The sequence below is a fragment of the Enoplosus armatus genome, chromosome 17 (genome assembly GCF_043641665.1).
Source record: "Enoplosus armatus isolate fEnoArm2 chromosome 17, fEnoArm2.hap1, whole genome shotgun sequence".
Taxonomy (NCBI): Eukaryota; Metazoa; Chordata; class Actinopteri; order Centrarchiformes; family Enoplosidae; genus Enoplosus; species Enoplosus armatus.
This window is the reverse complement of record NC_092196.1, coordinates 20,781,861-20,802,453: the sequence shown is the minus strand read 5'-3', so window position 1 is coordinate 20,802,453 and position 20,593 is coordinate 20,781,861. Positions and strand designations below refer to the sequence as shown.

Below are 20,593 nucleotides of genomic sequence, written 5' to 3'. Positions count from 1 at the left end.
TTCATATTGCAAGTTTTAAAGAATTCAAATGCTGTAGAAAGAATGCAACCATGTTGGGGAAACTGTGCTGTAGGAGATAAGTGTTCTGTTTCAAACTGCAGATAAATGTCTGCTGTAACAGCCAAACTGAGCTAGCAGTCAGGAAAAATGTTTGATTCAGTTCAGACAAACACACGAGACATTAAAGAGCTTTTATAATTATAATGCGTCAGTATTATACATCAGTGGTCAACACCAATAACCTTCACAACAACTTAATCTGCAGCTGCAGCACCAACACATCTGCACTGCTGTTTAAGAGGGTGGAAGTGCTTTTAATTTGAAAACCAAACCTTTCAGAGGAATAACCTTCATACAATTCTGCTGCATTCATATCACGGGGAAATCCAGTTTAACAGGCTGGTGGAAATTCTGATGAATTACCATCTGAAGAATTCGTCCCATTCTCTCAGCTACTGACAGTTACTTGTGGGTGATGTCAGTTAATCTGAAAAACAGGGTCCGTCATTTTCCTATATTTCCCACAGCGTCACACACGTCCTCCTTGTTTTGCGCTCACGCTCCTCCTCCGTCAGTTGGATTTGGGGAGTCTGTAGACGCCTGCAGAGACCATCAGCTGATGCTCTCTGACCTTCCTCTGCAGGAAGGCCTCCAGCTCGTTGACGTCCATCTCCGTGACGACCGGTCCCGTGGCGACGAACATCCGGAGCATAGAGTGGATGCGGTCCAGCGTCATGCTGTCCAGGTTGGTCAGCATGGCCTGGATGTAGGCCCAGAACAACTGCAGAGACGAGGAAGAAGTGGTGTTTTAAGATGCTCCTTCAGGTCAGGTGTGTGTGTGTGTGTGTGTGTGTGTGTGTGTGTGTGTGTTGTGGGCACCTGCAGCTTCTCCTCCCTCTGCTCAGACTGGGTGGTGGTGTTGGAGTCCCTCTCCTCGTCGCTGTCGATCAGCATCACGCCTCTCTCCATCTTCTCTTTGGACGAGCCTGTCTCCACCACGTAGTAGCGCCCCCCCGCCTCCTCCCTCAGCACGCCGTGCTGCTGCCACAGAGCCAACTTCCTGTGCACCAGCTCCTTCGGGGCGCCCAGCTTCACGCTCAGCTCCTCCAGCGTCCAAGAACCTGGTGGAGGTTGATTATAAATGGATGTCAGTGATTTCTGGTAGTTGTAAATTCAGAGGAACAGTAACTCGTATGTTTGTATTTATGTATTATTCCAGTTAATATTCCATCTGTTGACACTGTTTCTGCTTTTAAATCCTTCCAAACAAACCAAGACATGAAAGGAGTTTGAAATGAAAGGTCTCACTTTTTTCCTGGAAGTGCAGGATGATGGCAGCGTGGATGGGGGAGACAGTGAGGTTGGTGAGGGTGCGGTCCTCCAGCTCCAAGTCCAGAGTAACTGAGCCCAGGTGAGGCTTCCAGCTCAGCGTCCTCATGGCCTGAAACACAGAAGACAAACTGTTGTCACCATCTATTCACACACAAAGCTTCACTCGCACCAGTCTGACTGAAAGTTGCTGCTGCGTGTTGAAGTTCTGCGATGGGTATTTTGTGGTAAAATAATGAAAAATAAAAAATAAATGATGTACTGACTCAATCAGTAAAAAAAAAAAGAAACAATTAAGCTCATGGGATAAAATAACTACAAGCGTGAAATTGTGAGAGAAAGTCAGACAGCAAGATATGAGGTTTTAGAAATAAAACAAACAAACGTATAAACAGTAAAGTTTTTGAGGTGGTGTATTCAGGGACAGTATTTAATACCGAATGAAGCGCTGCATTCATGAGCTGCTGTGTGGTTGTCTCTGAATCTCATCCTGAGGACAAGCAATTAGCAAACATGGAGGTCGAAAACAACACAATGTGTAACTAGTTGTTTCCTGCATTTAAATTTAAATAACTCTGAAGCCTCAGCTGTCGTAGTGTCCTTGAATGCACCGACAATGAAGATGTTTAAGGCCCTGAGTAAAAAACTGCGACGATTGTACCTACAGCAAAAAATAAAGGTGATGACATGCTGAGTGATTAATTAGCTGCAGGAAGTTTTAAGTCTAAACTTAATTTTAGTTGATTGTATTGAAATTAATTGAAAGAAATTAACTAAAAAGTGTTGATACACTTTATAAAATCATAATTCTAAAACAAAAAAATCTAAAACATGCAAAACCACCTCAGTGCTACTAATTCCTCCCAACAGAACAACCAATGGCTCGGCCTTAAGCAGCAGGTGAACTCCACCTTGAGTTTCTCGTAGCGGTGTGTGTAGGCCTCCATGGCCTGGCAGACGAGCTGAGGGAGCTCCAGCTTCTCCTCCTTCAGCGGAGGCCAGAACTCAGAGGACAGGATGATGGACGACAGGGACAGCGGCGGCTGCTCCTCCTCGCTCAGCCTCGACTCCTCCTCACGGATGTTACTGTTGATCCTCCGAGAGTCCGCCATGTCCTGGATAGATCAGTCGTTCGGTCACAATTTCCCAGAGCACGGTGAAGTGTTGCTTCTTTTGTTTGACCAACAGTCCAAAACCCAAACTTATTAAATACTCTCACATTTGAGACGCTGGAACTAGAGAATGTTTAAAAAATGATTAAATTTCCCTTGATAGAGGGAAACTACATCACTAGACTGTGACAGTAAAACTCAGGAGGAGAGAAGACAGAGAACAGAGCAAATATCTGCCCCGTATGTCAAGAGTATCACAGCATGTCATGCGATCAGTGGATGGTGGCGGTCAGGGTGATAGTGTTTACCTTCAGCATGACCTCGCAGTAATGCATGTGAGACTCCCCAAACCTGAGCTTCAGCAGCTCCACGTTACGAATCTCCCTGCAAACGCAGAACAGAGGACAAAACTAGAGAACATCAGACGATGACGCGTCACTACGATCACAGACAAAATACTGACACGACGAAGCTGAAACACCGACTCTGCTGCTCTCCTTCATTAGAAAGAAGAGAAAACCTTTATGCTGCCTATAGTGTTGTGATGGTGGAGTGCAATGATGGTAAGGAATTTGTTTTCGTTTGTTTTGAACATGTCTGTACATACAGGGACGGCAGTGCACACTCATTTGATTATATGTGAGGAGGAAGAAGAAGAAGAGCGAACCTGAAGCTTTAGTCTGAGTGTGTTTGTTCAGCTGTACCTGGCAGTGTTGTAGTTGAGTTGGTGCAGCAGCCGGTCAGCCAGCACGGCTCTGTATTCATCTATGAAGATGTCTTTACTGCCGTAGATGCTGACCAGCAGGCTAATGATGTCTGACGAACGGCGTTTGGAGCCCATCTTATCTGAAAGGAGCAGCAGACTCTCAGTAAAACACCAAACAGTGGATGACGAATACAAGCCGCAGAAATATCAAAGGATGTGTTTACTGACCGGGGACGGCGTCGGTGGGGTCCGGAGTCCAGTCCTCTGGGTCGTTGCCTTCTTCATCACTATCCTGCATCTCCAGAGTCACCGGGTCTCCTCTGGACAGCTCAGAGGCCAAGTCTGTGCAGCCCTCAGCGTCTCCCGTCAAGCCGGCTACGATCTGCCTCACCGTGTCCTCCCGAGTCCTAAAACACACCACAGAAGCTTCAACCAAACTCTACAAAAGATTATAAAAGTGGCTGCTTCCTTATTTTATCCGTTTCACCTGTTGGTTTTTATCATGCTGTTAAGTCCTCTTTGTTTAAAAGGGTGCTGAGTTTAAATAAAGTTTGTTTCCAACTGATGTCAGACTTCATACCAAGCAGGAATATAGAAATGAACATAAATCATCATATACATCATTTTATCTTATATTAAAAAGAATGTTTAAAAAACCTTAACAGAGTGTACACTGACTCACCTGAGGTACTTGCGGATTGGTTGGCAGGCAACCTGCAGGATGACCATAGACGGGTCCAGCTCTCTGAGGGCCTTGATGGCGGAGATGTAAACCGTGAGGATGTCAGATGTGTGAACTCCTGAGACAGAATACAGAATAATTCAAATTTAAAATGGCTTCTTGTTCTGCTGTGTTGTTACTGAACAAATATGGGGCTATACTTGGCCACTAACCTGGATGCAGCAGACGGCTCTCGAAGGCAGATTTGAGGGAGGTGAGGAGCTGCTGTCTCTGGTTGGTTCTCTCCAGACAAAACTTCAGATCTTCAATAGCAGCTTTGGATTCTGGGAAATCTGAAAGAGATGTGAAACACGACAATAAGCACAAGAAAAGTCAGGCAACCCGTGCCTATGAATCTGTGCATGTAAATGTAGTATATCAAAGTTAAAAGTCCACCCACAGGCTCATCTCTGCACGTACAGAGATATGTTCTTATTTAGCCTAGCTTAGCACAAAGACTGGAAGCAAGGGGAAACTGCTAGCCTAGCACTGTCAAAGGTGAAAATAAACAGCTTCCAAAATTGAGCAATTATCTTTGGAGATTTAGTTAAAAATTCAGTTTGTGCACAAAATCTTCAGTTACGCAAAAAACATTTTTTATTCAATAAAATTCCAATTAATTGTGAATTCTTAGTAGTGATTTGATTTCCATCCTGAGAGACTAACACGCCGTTCCCTCTCTCACCTCTGATAATACTGAACAGCTCCTCGATCCTCATGTTGACGTAGATCCTGCAGAAGAACTGGTGCATGTGGCATCTCCACTGCTTCAGCACGGAGCTGGCAGGCTGGCCCCACTGGATGCTGGGAACACTGGGAACACCGGGAGCACCGGGAGCACCGGGAGCACCGGGAGCACCGGGAGCAGGTACCAGACCGTCTCTGTCCGCCTCGCTTGCAAACACTTTGCTCAGCCAGCCCAGCACCAGCTCCAGCCACTGCTCACACAAAGCATGAAGAAATGAAGGCGCTTCAACATAATAAAGCCTCGACTGCTGGTGGAAAGTCACACGGATGTTTTACCTCCTGGAACTCCAGCAGGAAAGAGCGTTCGTATTCTCCCCGGCAGTGCTGCTCCATCCGCTGCTCGATGAGCTTGTGGAGGATGGAGGTGACGGCCTCGGAGCTGACCCACTCCAGCAGCTGTAGTTTGGAACTACAACCACAAACAATAATCAACTGTTTGAAGCACAAAACATACAAACTGCACATACGTGACAGTGTGTGTGTTCATGGTACTGAAAGAATTATTAATGTTCCGTTCTGTAACTGTCCGTCGGCAGGTAGTGAACAGTGCATTTATCAGAGCTTGTTTCATGAAAACAGCTGTCTGCAGCTGGAAACACTGACTCTGAACCAGACAGGAAATGATCCGTAAAACCAAAACTAGGAGCTAAAAGAGGCTAAAACGCTGAGGGGAAACTGTTTGGTGGCAATTCTCACTACGAGTGACCCCCTTTACATATTGATCCACTGTTTCCATAAAAGTATTGATCAGTGCAGCAGAAGGTATTGCCAAGAGAAAACTAGAGTGTGTACATTGGAAACAGCAAAGGTGTTTGGAAAAGTTCATTATCTTTACTGTCCCTCTTCCTGAGTCCACTCACAGTATGTGGCTAAGCTCCTGCAGTTGCTCCAGCGCCTCCTGACACCAGCACTGCTGTGTTGGGACCCCGCAGCCCCGACAGACCCCTCCCTCTGGGCCGTCTGGAACCTCAGCCCCGTCCTCGGCCTCCCCCTCCTGGTTCATGTAGACAGAGAAGGTCCTGCTGTAAAACTCCAGCACTCGCTCCTGGAGAACAGGGGATGGGGAGAAGAGGAGGAGGGCCCTGATGATGGTGAAGGCCCGCTCCTGGAGGCCCCTGGGACCGGGGCCACAGAGACTGCCACGGCCCTCGTCCTGCCACGTCCCCAGCCTCTCCAAACCACCTGGGAGGATGAAAAGGGGATGTTTGAATATTGCTGCTGATGATAACCCAGAACTGAACTTATCGACTCATATTTGTTCTACTTGCCCAGGAAAGGTTCCAGTCGTTCTAATAGAGTCTGAAAGGCGGTGAGGAGAACCCAGGCCCTGCTCCGCTCCTCCAGCTCATTCTCCGGCTGTTTGAGTCCAGACCAGAACTCGGGAACCACAGAGGAGGACAGACGCATCTGTAAAGTCTCCAGCAGCCAGCCGCCCAGCAGCCGGCCCAGACCCTGACTACACAGCAGGGCCAACGAGTCCGAGAGGCTCTGCTCCGTCACCGAGCAGCCAGGAGACATCTACAAACAGGACCAAGATAGAAGATCTGTTCTCTCAGACACTGCAGGGCTGTGGTATCTGATCTAAATGTGTTTTCTCTGTTTCACAAACTGATCTCAAGTCTTGTGTTTGTCAAAGACACCTTAGATTTGTTTTTTTAATACATATTGTGTGACAAAGATATGAAGAGAGCCGACATTTTACAGCTGAAAATAAACTTGTCACTGCTTCTTTGGCGCATGAAGTATGTAAGAGCGTTTCGTATTGTCTCCATCAACATCTATAAATCTACAATAAGCTAATATCTCTGATATATTGGCCCAGATGATTTAGCTAAATTTAACAATATATTAGTTTAAATTCTGACCCCTGCCCCTGGGCCCCAAGACCCCTGAAGGTGACAGGATATACACAATACACACACGGTGGGAAGTGGTTGGTACACTGGACACTTTTCAAGGTGTGTTTGCCAGGGACGGGTTTGGGGTTGACTCCAGACCTGGACGTGAATCAGAGACCCTTGTGTTCAACTCTACTGGTCTTGACTACGTCACTGTACAGTATTCTGTAACTTCCTCATTAAAATGATGGCAGTGAACGTTAATAGGTAGCAGTTGTGATCGGGCTGTGCATAGAGATGGAGGCAAACAGCTAGCTAGCAGAATATAGTGCAGACAGGCAGAGAATAAAAGAAAACAGCGTTGCATATGTGCCGAATTTAACCGAATAATCCGACTAATTAGTGATCTGTCCTAAATCATATCCCACCGGGTATGAACCATTGCTACAAGAAGAACACATTAAATCATTAAATATTTGAATCGAATTCGGCATCTTCACTCCATGTTCGCTTCTGTCATTTGGCTACATGGGTCCAGTGAAAAAGACAACTCACCAAAGCTGCAGTAACAGTTTCCCAAGCATCAGCAACCCCTAGTTGTGGTCCGGACCCCGAGAGTTCGGCTGATTCCGATTCCATCACCATCTCCTCCATTTTCTTAGACTTTCTTCAGAAACAACCAACTAGCTAGTGAGTAAACCATTTAAACCTGATTGTTTTGTCGTGTTATAACGTCGCACACGTCTACGTACAAGTGCGCATTATGTCTTAGATGTGTTTTATTAGTGTATGAAAACAATAATTGCTCACATCAGTAAAACCTTTCTGTTATGAATTTGAAATAACGTTACACGGTCGCTGATTTCGTATCGCGGGTTTACTTCTTCTTCGTCATCTCCTTCTTCTTCCAATGAGTTTCCGGCAAACTGTATGCCAAACCGCGTAACACTGCCCTCTACTGTTCACAACACGCATGTAGTTGCAGTCCCTCACGCCCTCCAGTGGTCACAGTGAGGAACTACACATTGTTTAAATTTGTGGCCATGCACAGTGTTAATATGCGTACAACTGTTATTGATACGAAATGTACAATCACTATTAGTGTGATTATTACAAACAGCAATTGTTGTATCAGTATTTATAATAACTGTATTAATAACGAGTTGTTTAATAAGTTTTGTAACATTTACTTACCATTGTTAAGCAGACACATCTAGTGGCCACAGTAAGTTACTGCAACTGTAATAACATCATTAGAACATGTTACGTACAATTTCCCCCCGGGGGATCAATAAAGTATTTCTGATTCTGATTCTGATTCTGATATTAAGAATATACCTACTTCCGGTTAAAATATTAAAAATGAAACAGTTATAGTTAGGATTTTTGGACATTGGAGAGCAATGCATACTCACCATTATAACTCATGGCAAATATAGCTGCTAAATCTTCCATTAAACACATTCAAAACAAAACTTTTCTTTTCTTTATTGAACACAAAACAAACAAGAACAATGACAATGATTCATCGCTATTTGAATCATGTGTGTTCACTGCCCTCCAGTGGTCACAGTGAGGAACTACAGCATTACGTTAAAATTTGTGGCTAACACACAGTGTTATTATCAGTATAATCGTCATCAATATCAAAATGTAGAACTCCTAATTACAAATAAAAACATGAATATCAATGTTTCCATTAATTGTATTCGTCGTTTTAATAACGTTTCTGTATTTAAATATGATTGATTCTGCCCTCTTGTGGCCACGATGAAGAACTACAACTACAACCCCCCTCATCAAGCTAGAAACATCAAGAGTAGTAGTGCTTCCGGTAAAATCACGTTATCACAATAAAACGTTTACAATAAGTGTAGTTACAAATTCTGGCCACTGGGTGGCAGCAGTCTTTACATAGGAACGTCAGCGCGCTGTGAGTTATAATTCACAGATATGATCTCTCACTTTCTCACATCTAGAATGTGTCGTGTGATGTTTTTCACTGAAAGTTAAAATATATTGTTTAGTTTTATTAAAATCCATGAATGTAAATATTCTATAACAATAGAACTGTCAAATTCCAAAACAGAGATGTAGTTACGCACTCTGACCACTGGAGGGCAATAAACACTCGTGATTATTCAATCACCGTAACCGTCAAGTCAGAGATAATAGTAAGCCAAGACTTCCGGTGAAGACATTCAAAATAAAATGTACAAATTACGCAGAAGTATAGATACGGCTTTTGACTACAGGAATAGAGATATTACGCTGGTAGCAGACGTAGCGTGGCTCAGTTTGTGGTGTGGTTACGTGTTTTTTAGCGTATTGAATAAAGCTAAAGATACTTCTTGCCGCTACTCCTCTATTTTGAAAGGTCTGTGACTTACATCAGTTTTCAGTAGCAGCTAACGTTACTAGCGGCTCGCACAGAAACATCATCATGGCAGCGGAGTGCGAGTGAGTTTGTTGACAGCATGTCTGAATTTTCGCCTCAAACCTCAAACACATATCATGACACTACTTGTATTTAGTCTACAGTGACTCTTTTCAGTGCCAGCCACTGAGTAAAATCTGGTGAAATGTAGCAGATCTAACATAGCTAACCCAAATTAGCAACACAATGTGAGCTAACACGCTAACGTTAGCTTAATTGTGTAAACGTTAAGCAGGTAGAAAATAACAGAGAAAGGCAGCTGTGCAAGCTAACTAATGTATTTGTATTTTCTCCGCAGTGTGCTGTCTGAAATCGAGGTGCTGCAGTCGATCTATCTGGATGAACTGCTCGTCAACAGGAGAGAGGACGGGTGAGACGACAATTAGCTGAAATTGCATCACTTTGCTTCATTAGCTTCGGCTTTGAGATATGATTATTCAGTGCTTGACGGTACAGGGCAGGTGTGAGGACTCCTACAGACAGGGAAGCTCTGCAATAAAGACAATAAACCAGAGTTTGGACCTATTACGATTATATATGTTTATATATATATATATATATATATATATATATATATGTAAATGTGTCACAACTGTGATAGTACAGATGTTAGGTGTGTGGTCACTTTGGTCTTTGTCCTGTAACTCCTGATGGGTCCTCACATATCGGTGCACTTTGACACAGCTATCAGAGGCCTATTTAGATACAACGGTGGCACCCTTTGTGGTAACACCAATCAAAATCCAGTATGTGATAAAATATGGTGAAAACATTTGCAGTGGCAGTAAAGCTGAAATTCCTAATCAGGTCATAGAATGTGATGGGTCACAGGTTTTGATGTAACACCATCCCAGGAGCTGCATGCAGCTTACAGTTCTGTCGACTCTGCTTCTCCATTTAAACTAACAGCTGGCAGATAAAATAAAAATGACGCAGAAAACCAAAACTGTGCTCAGTACTGCCGTGATGAGCAGAGCTGGAGGCCAGGCTGTTATTAGCTCACATTAGAAAGTTAACCAAAGCTCTGCCGTCTCATGGGGAGAGTATCACTCCAGTCTCGATTGAATAATTTGCTTATCAGATTCATGTACACACCTGTCAGTGAGAGTAATTGAACATTAAATTCACACATTTTTGAATAGAGTTTGCCACAGAGTGTCTGCGTAGAGCAAATGGTTTGTGTAGCCTGTTGAGCCTCGTGTTGCTGTTTTGTTGCATCAGCCTTGTTGATATCTGACTTCAGCACGGATGAAGACTTTACCCGTCTCCTTTGGCTCCCGTGATTTGTCTCCGTTTTTAAGGCCTGTTGCTAAAGCTGCTGGTGTGTTGTGTCCTCCAGGGGCTGGGAGGTGAGTCTGGTCCTGTACCCGTCCACAGCGGAGGACTCTGTCTCCCAGTTTGTCCGACTCACCCTGACTTTGACCCTCGATCAGCAGGTGCGCTCTCCGTTATCTTCTCCTCTCAGTCTGTGCAGGCTGAGATACTGAGATTCTGTATGCAGAGAAAGTATTCTGTGATACACTGATGCCAACATTTATTCTCCACACAGTGATAGTGGATTTGTAATGTATCGTAAAGGATTATGCTGGTAAATGTCAGCAAATCCCATAAAAAGACAAAAACCAACAACGTGTTGTCTGTCTCTCAGTCCTGTCTGACTTCCTGTCTGTGGCTCTCAGCTCTCAGCCCATTGGTTCATACTGAAAATCAAATTGTTAAGCACATACATATTAATATAACACATAACAGTGTGGCTCATTGATGTGAGGAAGAAGATATATCAGGCTCTATGATACTCACCATCTTTTCGTGGGATTTGTTGACAATGAAAGAAAATATAGAATATCACGAGACTTATCCTTTAACGTCCAGCTTGCTTGATCAAGAAACTCTAATGAAATGAATTTGTGTTTGACTCTCTCGTCCCTGTTTTGTTTGTTTAGTATCCCTCGTCTTCTCCGGCCATCGCCATTCATAACCCACGGGGGCTTTCTGATGACAAGCTCAGCAGGTAACGAACTGAAGCTGTGGGCTGATCAGACTCGGTGTCGCCGCTTTCTGCTCTCATGTTAATATTGTAAAATCCTCCCATCATGTGAAACCCTTTCTCTTAGTGTCCAGAAGTGTCTTCAGTTGGAGGCTCAGTCCTGTCTGGGTTCACCAGTGTTGTATCAGCTCATTGAGGTCACTATAGTGATTTTTTTATATCTATCATTCACATTAAGGTAACGATCAGCTTAAAGTCTTATTTCTAACTGTTTTCCTGTTTTTTCTCCTTCAGAAAGCTAAAGAAATCCTGACTGAAAGCAATATTCCTCATGGAAACTGTGTCATTTGCCTCTATGGCTTTAAGGTATGCTGTTACCCATCAGGCCCTCTATAACAAGGAGAAACATGATGGAGGTTATTTTTTACTCCGCTCACTGTCTGCCGCCATCAGAATCTCTTTTGTTGACTTTGGTCATTAATTAAAAGTAGGGTTGAGTTCAGCTGTCACGTTTTAAAGCTGCACTAATTGTTGTCATTTTGAAAGCAGAAAGTCCAGACTGTTGGTCAAACAAAACAGGCAGTTTGATGACATTACCTCCGACTTTAGGAAACTGTGACGGATGTTTTCTGGCATTTTTAATGAACAATTAGTGGATTACTGGAGAAAATAGTTGTTTTTGTTGTATCGTTTGAAAAGATATATATATAACACTGGCTCGACCTGCTTGTGTAGCTTTTGAAAAATAGTTTAATGCAGATGTTCCTAAAGTCTGATTCTGTTAAAAATGTAAGCAAACCCAGTCATGTATGTCTTCAGGAGGGGGAGACGTTCACCAAGACGAGCTGCTACCACTACTTCCACTGCCACTGCCTCGGTCGCTACGTCAGCCACTCTGAGAGCGAGCTCCGCCAGAGGGAGAAGGAGTTGGAGGAGGACAAGACCAGACACAGAACAGACTATCAGGTCCAATATCAGCTGGAGAGTTCTGGTCAAAGACATCTTTCTTTATGAGCTATTTAATCACTGACTCTTCTCGTAGGAGCTGACTGTGGTGTGTCCGGTGTGTAGAGAGCCTCTAACATATGATGTTGATCAGCTTCTGTCCTCCCCTGCACCCCAGCTGCCGGAGGTAACACCACCTCCTGACGCACAGTTTCACTTCTCACAACAGTCTCACCACAAGGTTCATTAGTAGCTGTTCTGGAGCTTCCAAGTGAAAGCAGCTACAGCTACTAATGGGTCCTGGACCCTGTGGTGAGATAGCTTAGCTTTTTCCAAGGTCAAGAATAAACATTCAGTCTCTACAGTTTAACAGTTTGAAAAATCAAAACATTCAAAAGCTTTTGTACTTTTCACTCAGCTGGACGAAGCAGCGATCGGTTCAAAGTTTCAACAGAAGTGGTGTGAACTCCAGAAGCTTTTAGAAAGACAGAGGTCTAAAGGTGGGATCATTGACCCGGAGGTGGAATCGAATCGTTTTCTCATCCATATCAACGAGGTAAGAATGGTACATACATACATTATTACCGTGTCTCTCATACTTCATATCACTGGCTTGGATAGCTCTCTGATGGAACTGGACATTTTAGTTGCTCAGGCTAAAATTAGTTACGTGAAGAGTGTTAAAACAACGAAGTGAGCAAAGGTAGGAAATCTCCTTAGATATTTATCAGGTAGAAAAAATAGGTTTAACGTACCAAAAACTCAGGAACTGAAAAAACTGAACCCTGTTCAAAATATTACATTTGTTGAAGAAAAACTGAAAGCAGTTGCAAACTGACGACCTAGCTGTATCAAAAGTGAAAAAATACACCTTCATGCGACTCCAAATCTGCCTTATTAATACTGTTCCTATATAATGTTACACAAAAACTCTTACAGTGATGCATGTCAACCCCCACAGGCTCCATCTGTTGCTGAAAATGGAAACCTGGACGCAGATGTCTCTACTGACCCCCCTGTACCCTCTGCTTCTAATATTTCGTCCGATGAAACTGGTGTCAGAGCGGACCGGTTTGTTCCTGGACTGTCCCACTGCAGAGGCGGTCAGGGCCAGAGGCGTCAGAACCAGATGAGGGGACCGAGGAGAGGAGGCAGGTCCAGACCACAACACCGGAGAGCCGCCCCCATCACAGAGCACCTGGACAAACTCTCTCTGTCCTCACACTGCACTGAAGGACCAGTAAAAGCCAAAGCTCAGGGTAACCACGGCCAACAGATGCAAGTAAATGCAGAATTCTGCCAGTCCAAGACGGGCAGGGATGTCTCCGCAGAGCCGCACAAGACCCTGGTGTCTCCAGACGATCAGCCAATGTGCCAGGCAGCCCTGGAAACTGAATGCCCAGAAGATGCTGCAGAGTCTGCAGGTGGTCGTGGTCATCGCGGAAGGAGAAGGGGTCCTCACCGATACGGTCCCCACACCGGGCCTGCGCACTACCACTGGGACGGGCGAGCTTCAAGAAGCAGGGGAGGGGCCAATAACCTGTACAGCAGAGGAGGGGGGCCCCGCCGGGGTCACAGCAGGGGCTTCCAACACAAGGTGGAGGAGAGAGAGAGGGGAAGAGAGGAGGTACTATGACAAAGGGCAACAGGAGGGCCAATGAACAAATGTATGTGTGCCTCCATCAGTTTGCATAGATTAAAGCCCTGCACCAGGAATGACATTCACCGTAGTATCCTATCCTCCTCTACATCGCCGTTATCCTGTTCTCTGGTATGCACTTTCATGCACACGAATATCAGATACAGATGGTTGTTGCTTTTTGTTGTGATGCAATATGACTTGAAAGAACGACAAATTAAATTTTCTCTGATCTCACTTTGTCTGTATTTCCTGTAATTTTTCATTGTTCATTCCAGTTGAGTTCAGTTACACTGACGGTTGCAGTTGTATTATATCTATTTTTAATTATGTATTGAGATTTTAATACATGTTGAGGCCAGAGTGGTCCTATGGTATCTGGGGTTCGGTCCTGGTAAGAATTTGGTTCTTGCTCTGAAAAGAACCAGTTTGTCCTGAGTGCTGCAAAGCTGGAACACTAATGTTTTAAATCACTGGTCAACTGCTGTCGGGCTCTAGACCCTCAGGGCCATGAAGGCTACACGTGTGGTTTTTGTGGTAATTTGATAAATTACAAATTGTTTAATGCTGAATGCAGTGCATGAAGCACACACAATCATTAGCATATAGTAAGTCAGCCCTTGGTGAAGGAGTTTTTGAGTTAAAATACAAGTACATTATATTTTATATTGAATAACACATTTCTAACACATACATACATACATAATGCACAGAAAGTGGGAGAAACCACAGTTCATCATTTCACATCTTCACCCCTGTTAATTTAAATGTCTCTGGTCCAAGTTAAGTTGGTGCTAAGACTCATGGGAGTTGTAGTTGAACAGGCACATCCTGGGCGGACGAGAGGCGGAGCCTGTGTTCCACCGACGCCATCTTGGCTGTTTGTTGAAGACCTGCCCCTCCGAAGAAACTGCGCAGGGTCGCAGAGGCGTGTGATTGTTTTTAAAACGGCCGAGGTTATGACTGGCGGGACCGAGTTTCACAAAAGCTATAATAACAACAAGGACTCTGAACCCAGAATGGATGTAGACATAGATTCTAGCCATATTGAAAGTGAGCGGGGTGAATTGGACAGTAGTATCCCGGCTGCGTGCTCTTCTAACGGCAGTGGCGGGGAAGAGGACGAAGCGGAGGCCGTTGGCCGAACGAGAGAAGCCGGGGGCTGTAGTAGTCAGCACATCCCGGACGGAGGCGGAGTGTTCTGCAGCGGCAGGGAGCAAGAAGTGTCGGTCGAAATTGGAGAGACGTATTTATGTCAACGAGCCGACAAGACATGGCGTGAGTGATACCTCTGTCCCGCATGGTTCACCCCGGCGTCAGTTAGCAGGTCGACGTTAGATTCGCGGATTCCCTTCCCTTTGTTTGGGAAGAAATTAACAACAAACTCCTTAAAAATGTAAAAGTACAAAGTCTCATTGGTTCTCTTGATAACGTAAGTGGCGGGAAGACGTAATTTATTTGTGATTTACGAATGCTCATTGGATCTTTCTGGAAAAGTCGGCTTAACGTTATCGTTAGGTGATGGAACCATAACAGTGCCAACAACCGGCCAGCCTATTCTAAAAGTTGATGTTTCTATTGGAGTAAATAGGCAAACGTTACAGTTTGGGGGATTATGAGATCACCGATTTGAGTAATGGCTCAACACATATCAAGCCACGATGTATCAGGTGAAATAACAGTAAGTGTTTTTGCTAATGAACAAGGAGGCATTTGAGTCGTAGAACTCTGAATGGAGTTTGGTGAGACGTCCCATCCAGAAGACACAGAGCTTGCATTTGTACCTGACAACAATTACTGTTGTCAGCGATTGTTGGACAAAACTGTCATTAACTGATGGATCTTGCTCTCTTTTCAGATACAGCAGAGGTTATTCAGTCCAGATTGAATGAACAGGAGGGCAGAGAGGAGTTCTATGTTCACTATGTAGGCTGTGAGTACATCACTTGTTCTTGATATGCAGTACACATAATTAAACCTTTACATTTACATCATCAACGTATGTTTCTTCACGATTATCCCTGCTCAACCCTCATTTTGCTTCCTTTCATACCTTTCTTAAATCGCCCATACCCTCTCTATTCCCTCACCTACTACTTCACTATGATCCTCATCTCCTTTTCTTTGGCATGCAGTCAACAGGCGCCTGGATGAGTGGGTGGGTAAGGCCCGCCTGGCACTTACCAAGACAGTGAAGGATGCAGTGAGGAAGAGCACAGAGATCGGGGGCGTCGGTGATTTGGGTGAACAGCCTGAAAGGAAGATCACTCGCAACCAGAAGCGCAAGCATGATGAGATCAACCATGTACAGAAGGTACAGACACTGTCTGTTACAGAGTATTTTGTGCTGTTTGTGGTATTATATATGTATATATATACAGTATATGTATATATGTGTAAGGTATTAAATGGTTTGTTTATCTAATGGAGTTTTCCTTTGCAGACATATGCAGAGATGGACCCAACAACAGCTGCCCTGGAGAAGGAGCATGAAGCGGTAAGAAGGAGTGTCTGTGTGTGTCTATTAGTTTATCTTATTAAAGATTAGATAAGTACAGAGCAAATATAACTACCTTGTTGTGCTGCTCTTTAAGTTCAGTTCAGTCCTGCTGTGTCCTCTTTTGTTATTTGGTTAAACTGGCTGATGTATGTACCGTTTAACTTCTTAAATGTTTTGCCATCTTTGTCTGATGGAAATAATCTTCCTCATTGTACCACCTTGCATGTCTCTCCCTCAGATCACCAAAGTGAAATATGTGGATAAGATCCAGATAGGAAACTTTGAGATCGATGCCTGGTACTTCTCGCCATTTCCCGAGGACTATGGCAAGCAGCCCAAGCTGTGGATCTGCGAGTACTGCCTTAAATACATGAAGTATGAGAAGACCTTCAGACACCACCTGGTCAGTGCAGCTTTCACTTCAGCAGGATGTAGGAAAGTTTGTGCCTCTCATGGAATCATCCTTTTCAAATGTAAAATGTTTTGTGTTTCTTTTGAAAACAAAGACATCATCTAGGAATAATAGCTGTTTGCCATCATTGTTTAAGAGTTTAAGAATGCAGACATGACTTGTGAAATTAAATTCACAGTTCTATCAAATGTTCTGCAGATAGTCCTCAATCTTTACTTGCATTTATTCAAGGAAACTGCAGCTTTCTTCTGCGACTCACATGTAGCCATCGGTGCATTTTCTTCCCACCTGTGAAACCCAAATCCTATTAAGTTTAGTACCAAGATGAACAATGAACAGTGATTAAATGATGTCCGCACATCCCTTGCAACCTGAATGCGAAATGTTTGACCTTTTGACCTTTTTCTCCTCAGTCCCACTGTCAGTGGAAGCAGCCTCCAGGCAAAGAAATCTACAGAAGGAGTAACATATCAGTGTATGAAGTGGATGGGCGGGACCACAAGGTGAGTACACATGAAAGTCTATGCCAAACTTGAAGATTTAAGCTGTTCTGGTCTCTGTCTCTTGTAGAAATAAAACTGGACTGGATTTCACTTGATTCTGTAAGAGATTCTTTATGATGTTCATCACTGTGATTCATTATTGGTGTCTGTTTGCAGATTTACTGTCAGAATCTTTGTCTACTAGCAAAACTATTTCTCGACCACAAGACGCTTTATTTTGACGTGGAGCCCTTTATCTTCTATATCCTCACTGAAGTCAACAAACAGGGAGCGCACATCGTCGGCTACTTCTCCAAAGTAAGGCCTGTTTACATGTTTTTGAGGCAAGTCGATTGAAACATATTTGCCATTCATCAATTTCGGACTCACTGACATTATCTCTCTGTTAAAGGTACCTTATTCTCGTAAACACAGATAGTTGTGTTTACATTCAGTGTTTCATATCAAAACACACTGCATGTATCCTTGAGGCATGAGTAACATGTTAAATGCATTTCATTTCACATAAAACATTTGTAAAGCTGATTTAAAAAAAAAAAAAAAAAAAAAAAGTCTGCAGTGTTTACATCCGTGTATTTCTTAGCATGTTGCCCCCACCATAGGTGGAGAGAACACGGAACTGCAATCATTGACCACTGTTGTCTTAACCTTTTTTTTCAGGAGAAAGAGTCTCCCGATGGGAATAATGTGGCGTGTATTCTCACACTGCCGCCTTACCAACGCAGAGGTTACGGAAAGTTCCTCATAGCTTTTAGTAAGTGAGAGACTGTGACGCTAGCTATAATATGTGAATCAGCACTACAGCTAATGATTAAATATATGATCAGGTTTTTCTATTAATTAAGTGTATTAGTAGGAAGTTAGCCTATAAATTGCACAGAATAATAAATAATAAATATATTAACCAAAGCCTGTTATGACAGCAGCCAAAAAGTAGTTGGACACACAAATGAATCATCACTTCTGGAATAACGTTTCTGTTTCTGCTGCTGTGCTGTAGGTTATGAGCTGTCTAAGCTTGAGAGTGCAGTTGGTTCCCCGGAGAAGCCTCTGTCTGATTTGGGGAAGCTGAGCTACAGAAGTTACTGGTCCTGGGTCCTGCTGGAGATCTTGAGGGACTTCAGAGGAACGCTGTCCATCAAAGACCTCAGGTAGACACACAAACACACTGTCCAATATCACAAGTTACACCATTGGACACCCAGCCATCTTATCTTTTAACCACAATCATCCAGTTAGTTCAAACTGTTCACAGCTCTGATTTTGATGCTCATGTCGGACCCTCCTCCCCCCTCTCTTTTCCCCCAGCCAGATGACCAGCATCACGCAGAGTGACATCATCAGCACGCTGCAGTCGCTCAACATGGTGAAATACTGGAAAGGTCAGCATGTTATCTGTGTGACGCCCAAACTAGTGGAGGAACACCTGAAGAGTGCCCAGTACAAGAAACCACCCATCACAGGTAAGTCCAGACAGTTTATATTCTTTTATTCCCTTATTTCTAACCTGGTTGTAACTTAAACCACAAAATCCAAATTCATCACTTTGAGCTGCTGAAAATTTATGGCCATTGTTCATATTTTCTGACGTTTTAAAGACCCAACAATGAATTGCTTATTTCAATGGATGCTCTGTATATTTTCTTGTTTTTTTGTCATTTGCCCATCACATGCCTGATTGTGGTATTTGTAATAGTTAAAAAGTGAAACCAGATACAAACAAACTGTGTATATGTAATTTCAAATTAGCTGAATTGATTGTATTAGTGTTCATTTTGGATTTTAACTGCCAGCTATGGCTCCTCTTAAAGCCATTTTGCAGTCTGTTTATTGACACTTCTGTAGTTCTTTTCACCAAGTGGGGGGATGTTGTCACTGTCAGAAATTCCAATATCTCAGACTCGGAGGCCGAGACCACACTTTTGCCGGGCAACACAGATTTTTCCAGATGTTCCTGCAGCACTGACTGTTGTTGTTGTACAGAAGTCTACACTGTGGTGTTTCTTCTTTCCATTCGTCTCATGAAGCCTGTCTCCTAGCAACAACCATGATGGAGTCCTCCGAAAACCATCGTCTTCTCTCACTCATGGCGTGTCTTGTCTCTTTCACAGTGGACACTATGTGTTTGAAGTGGGCGCCCCCCAAAAATAAACAAGCCAAGTTGTCGAAGAAGTGAGAGGCGGAGCCAGTGACGCCACATCTGTCCATCAGTCAACCTGTTCACTTCATCTGCCAAGTTCCACTTTTCTCCTCAACTGGCAAAACCCTGCTGTTCTGAAACCTCGGTGTATATAGCTATTAGTAGCATCTGTCAGTATTTTCTTAAAATATATATGTAAAAAAAATCCCTTGTCTCCCGATTCCTTCTTTCCTGAGTGTCAACTGGTTCTAAAAGTCTAAAATCTTCCTTTTCATATTCTTTTTATGCTTCAGAATAATAAAGATAGATACAAATACCATATTTATACCAACAACAGGAGTTAGAGGTCTGTTATTTAATAATCTAGAGAGAAGACAGTTAAATACATATATAGGCTGAATATATGGAGGAGTGTGTAATGGAAATCTCAGCTGTAATTTAATTGCTCATGTTTTTTTTTTATCATCTTTATACTGTTGAACAGGGTATCGGCTCAGATGACAGTATAATATCTGACTTCTTTCCTGTGTGTCTCCTTTGATGTTTAATTGACATTAATGTCATTAGTCTAAATAAGTAGTTAAGAGTTGAATTTAAACTTTACAAAGACTTCTCCGTACAGACTAGATGCTCCCAGCCGCATGTAACTATAATAATATACACGAGGGGGCAGCAGAGCTCTGACCACTGATGGTAAATGTAAACACAATCAGTTATAAACTTAGGAAACAGCACATTTCTCCTTAAAAGGCCTCATATTGAAATAACTTGCATCAGTTTGATACCGTGGGTATGATATTATGTACACTATGATTGTTGTGTGTAGAAGGTTTTTAAACTTTTCTAGATAAATCAATGGTAATATTATGACACACTAAGTCAGAACTCTGACTCATCACAATAGTACATCTCATGTTAGGATTATAAAATACTGTTAAATTATAATATTGGCAGATTAAGTTTTTTACTTACTCATAACTGAGATGAGATAATAATGATCTGTTTGTGTATTTCCCCAGAGGGAATGGCCTACAGTGTTATAAATATTAGTAATATTCATGAGGAAAAATGTTATACTTATGTTATACATATATATGTGTGTGTGTGTGTGTGTGTATAGTATAAGAACAACACACCCCCAGAAAGTTTTAGCATTCATGCAGCCATATTCATTAACTAATCAAATAGAAAGTTTCCAATATGACTAATAAATTAGTCACGAAAGGCAGAGGGGAAGAAATAAAATATTCATAAAATAACAAACAACATTAAATGAACAAATGTAGTATTCATTATATATTCATGAAGTGATAAATGCTGCTTTAATCGCAGCCCTCTTTTAATGCACTAACAAAGTGACATTATTGAGGAGGACGGCTGGTGTTGAGAGTCCATGAGAGGGTTTTCCCATCAGGAACATCGCAGACATTAACACACATGAAAGGTTCTTTGTCTCTGCAACACTTGTTTATGTTCTGAGCTGTGAACAGTGAGTTTCTGTGAAATGACCTATTTCTTACAGACTTGATATGGTAATTACAGCCGCGTCCTCCATGGGCTTCTGTATGTATGATTTA

At 43.0% G+C, this 20,593-nt stretch overlaps 3 protein-coding genes across 3 annotated transcripts; 2 read left to right on the top strand and 1 right to left on the bottom strand.

The window, feature by feature from the left end:
• Positions 1–177: 177 nt before the first annotated feature.
• Positions 178–7,092, bottom strand: anapc2 (anaphase promoting complex subunit 2). Its single transcript, XM_070923855.1, has 15 exons — positions 7,009–7,092; positions 5,884–6,133; positions 5,476–5,797; positions 4,892–5,024; positions 4,741–4,806; positions 4,554–4,665; positions 4,042–4,161; positions 3,830–3,947; positions 3,376–3,554; positions 3,146–3,287; positions 2,750–2,825; positions 2,241–2,444; positions 1,309–1,441; positions 880–1,121; positions 178–781 (listed from the first exon to the last, which is right to left on the bottom strand). Exons 1-15 carry the CDS (start codon positions 7,090–7,092, stop codon positions 572–574), a joined length of 2,391 nt encoding a protein of 796 aa, XP_070779956.1. The 3' UTR covers positions 178–571.
• A 1,726-nt stretch (positions 7,093–8,818) lies between these two features.
• Positions 8,819–13,698, top strand: rnf25 (ring finger protein 25). Its single transcript, XM_070923865.1, has 10 exons — positions 8,819–8,913; positions 9,189–9,260; positions 10,230–10,326; positions 10,834–10,901; positions 11,005–11,074; positions 11,172–11,243; positions 11,697–11,843; positions 11,920–12,009; positions 12,241–12,378; positions 12,784–13,698. The coding sequence occupies exons 1-10, from the start codon at positions 8,897–8,899 to the stop codon at positions 13,456–13,458; spliced, it is 1,446 nt and encodes a 481-aa protein (XP_070779966.1). The 5' UTR covers positions 8,819–8,896; the 3' UTR covers positions 13,459–13,698.
• A 687-nt stretch (positions 13,699–14,385) lies between these two features.
• Positions 14,386–19,214, top strand: kat8 (K(lysine) acetyltransferase 8). Its single transcript, XM_070923864.1, has 11 exons — positions 14,386–14,739; positions 15,320–15,394; positions 15,597–15,775; positions 15,905–15,958; positions 16,200–16,364; positions 16,787–16,876; positions 17,033–17,173; positions 17,537–17,630; positions 17,877–18,027; positions 18,185–18,339; positions 18,988–19,214. Exons 1-11 carry the CDS (start codon positions 14,421–14,423, stop codon positions 19,050–19,052), a joined length of 1,488 nt encoding a protein of 495 aa, XP_070779965.1. The 5' UTR covers positions 14,386–14,420; the 3' UTR covers positions 19,053–19,214.
• Positions 19,215–20,593: the final 1,379 nt, after the last annotated feature.

Coding starts and splice junctions, on each gene's coding strand:
- anapc2 (XM_070923855.1), bottom strand. CDS start 7,092: ATGGAATCGGAATCAGCCGAACTCTCGGGGTCCGGACCACAACTAGGG. Junction 1,442..2,240: donor ACCGCTACGAGAAACTCAAG/GTGGAGTTCACC, acceptor TCTGTGTTTCAG/GCCATGAGGACGCTGAGCTG. Junction 1,122..1,308: donor CCTGCACTTCCAGGAAAAAA/GTGAGACCTTTC, acceptor AACCTCCACCAG/GTTCTTGGACGCTGGAGGAG.
- rnf25 (XM_070923865.1), top strand. Junction 11,244..11,696: donor TTTGCCTCTATGGCTTTAAG/GTATGCTGTTAC, acceptor GTATGTCTTCAG/GAGGGGGAGACGTTCACCAA. Junction 12,379..12,783: donor TTCTCATCCATATCAACGAG/GTAAGAATGGTA, acceptor CAACCCCCACAG/GCTCCATCTGTTGCTGAAAA.
- kat8 (XM_070923864.1), top strand. CDS start 14,421: ATGACTGGCGGGACCGAGTTTCACAAAAGCTATAATAACAACAAGGAC. Junction 16,877..17,032: donor TGGATGGGCGGGACCACAAG/GTGAGTACACAT, acceptor GTCTGTTTGCAG/ATTTACTGTCAGAATCTTTG. Junction 17,631..17,876: donor AAAGTTCCTCATAGCTTTTA/GTAAGTGAGAGA, acceptor GCTGTGCTGTAG/GTTATGAGCTGTCTAAGCTT.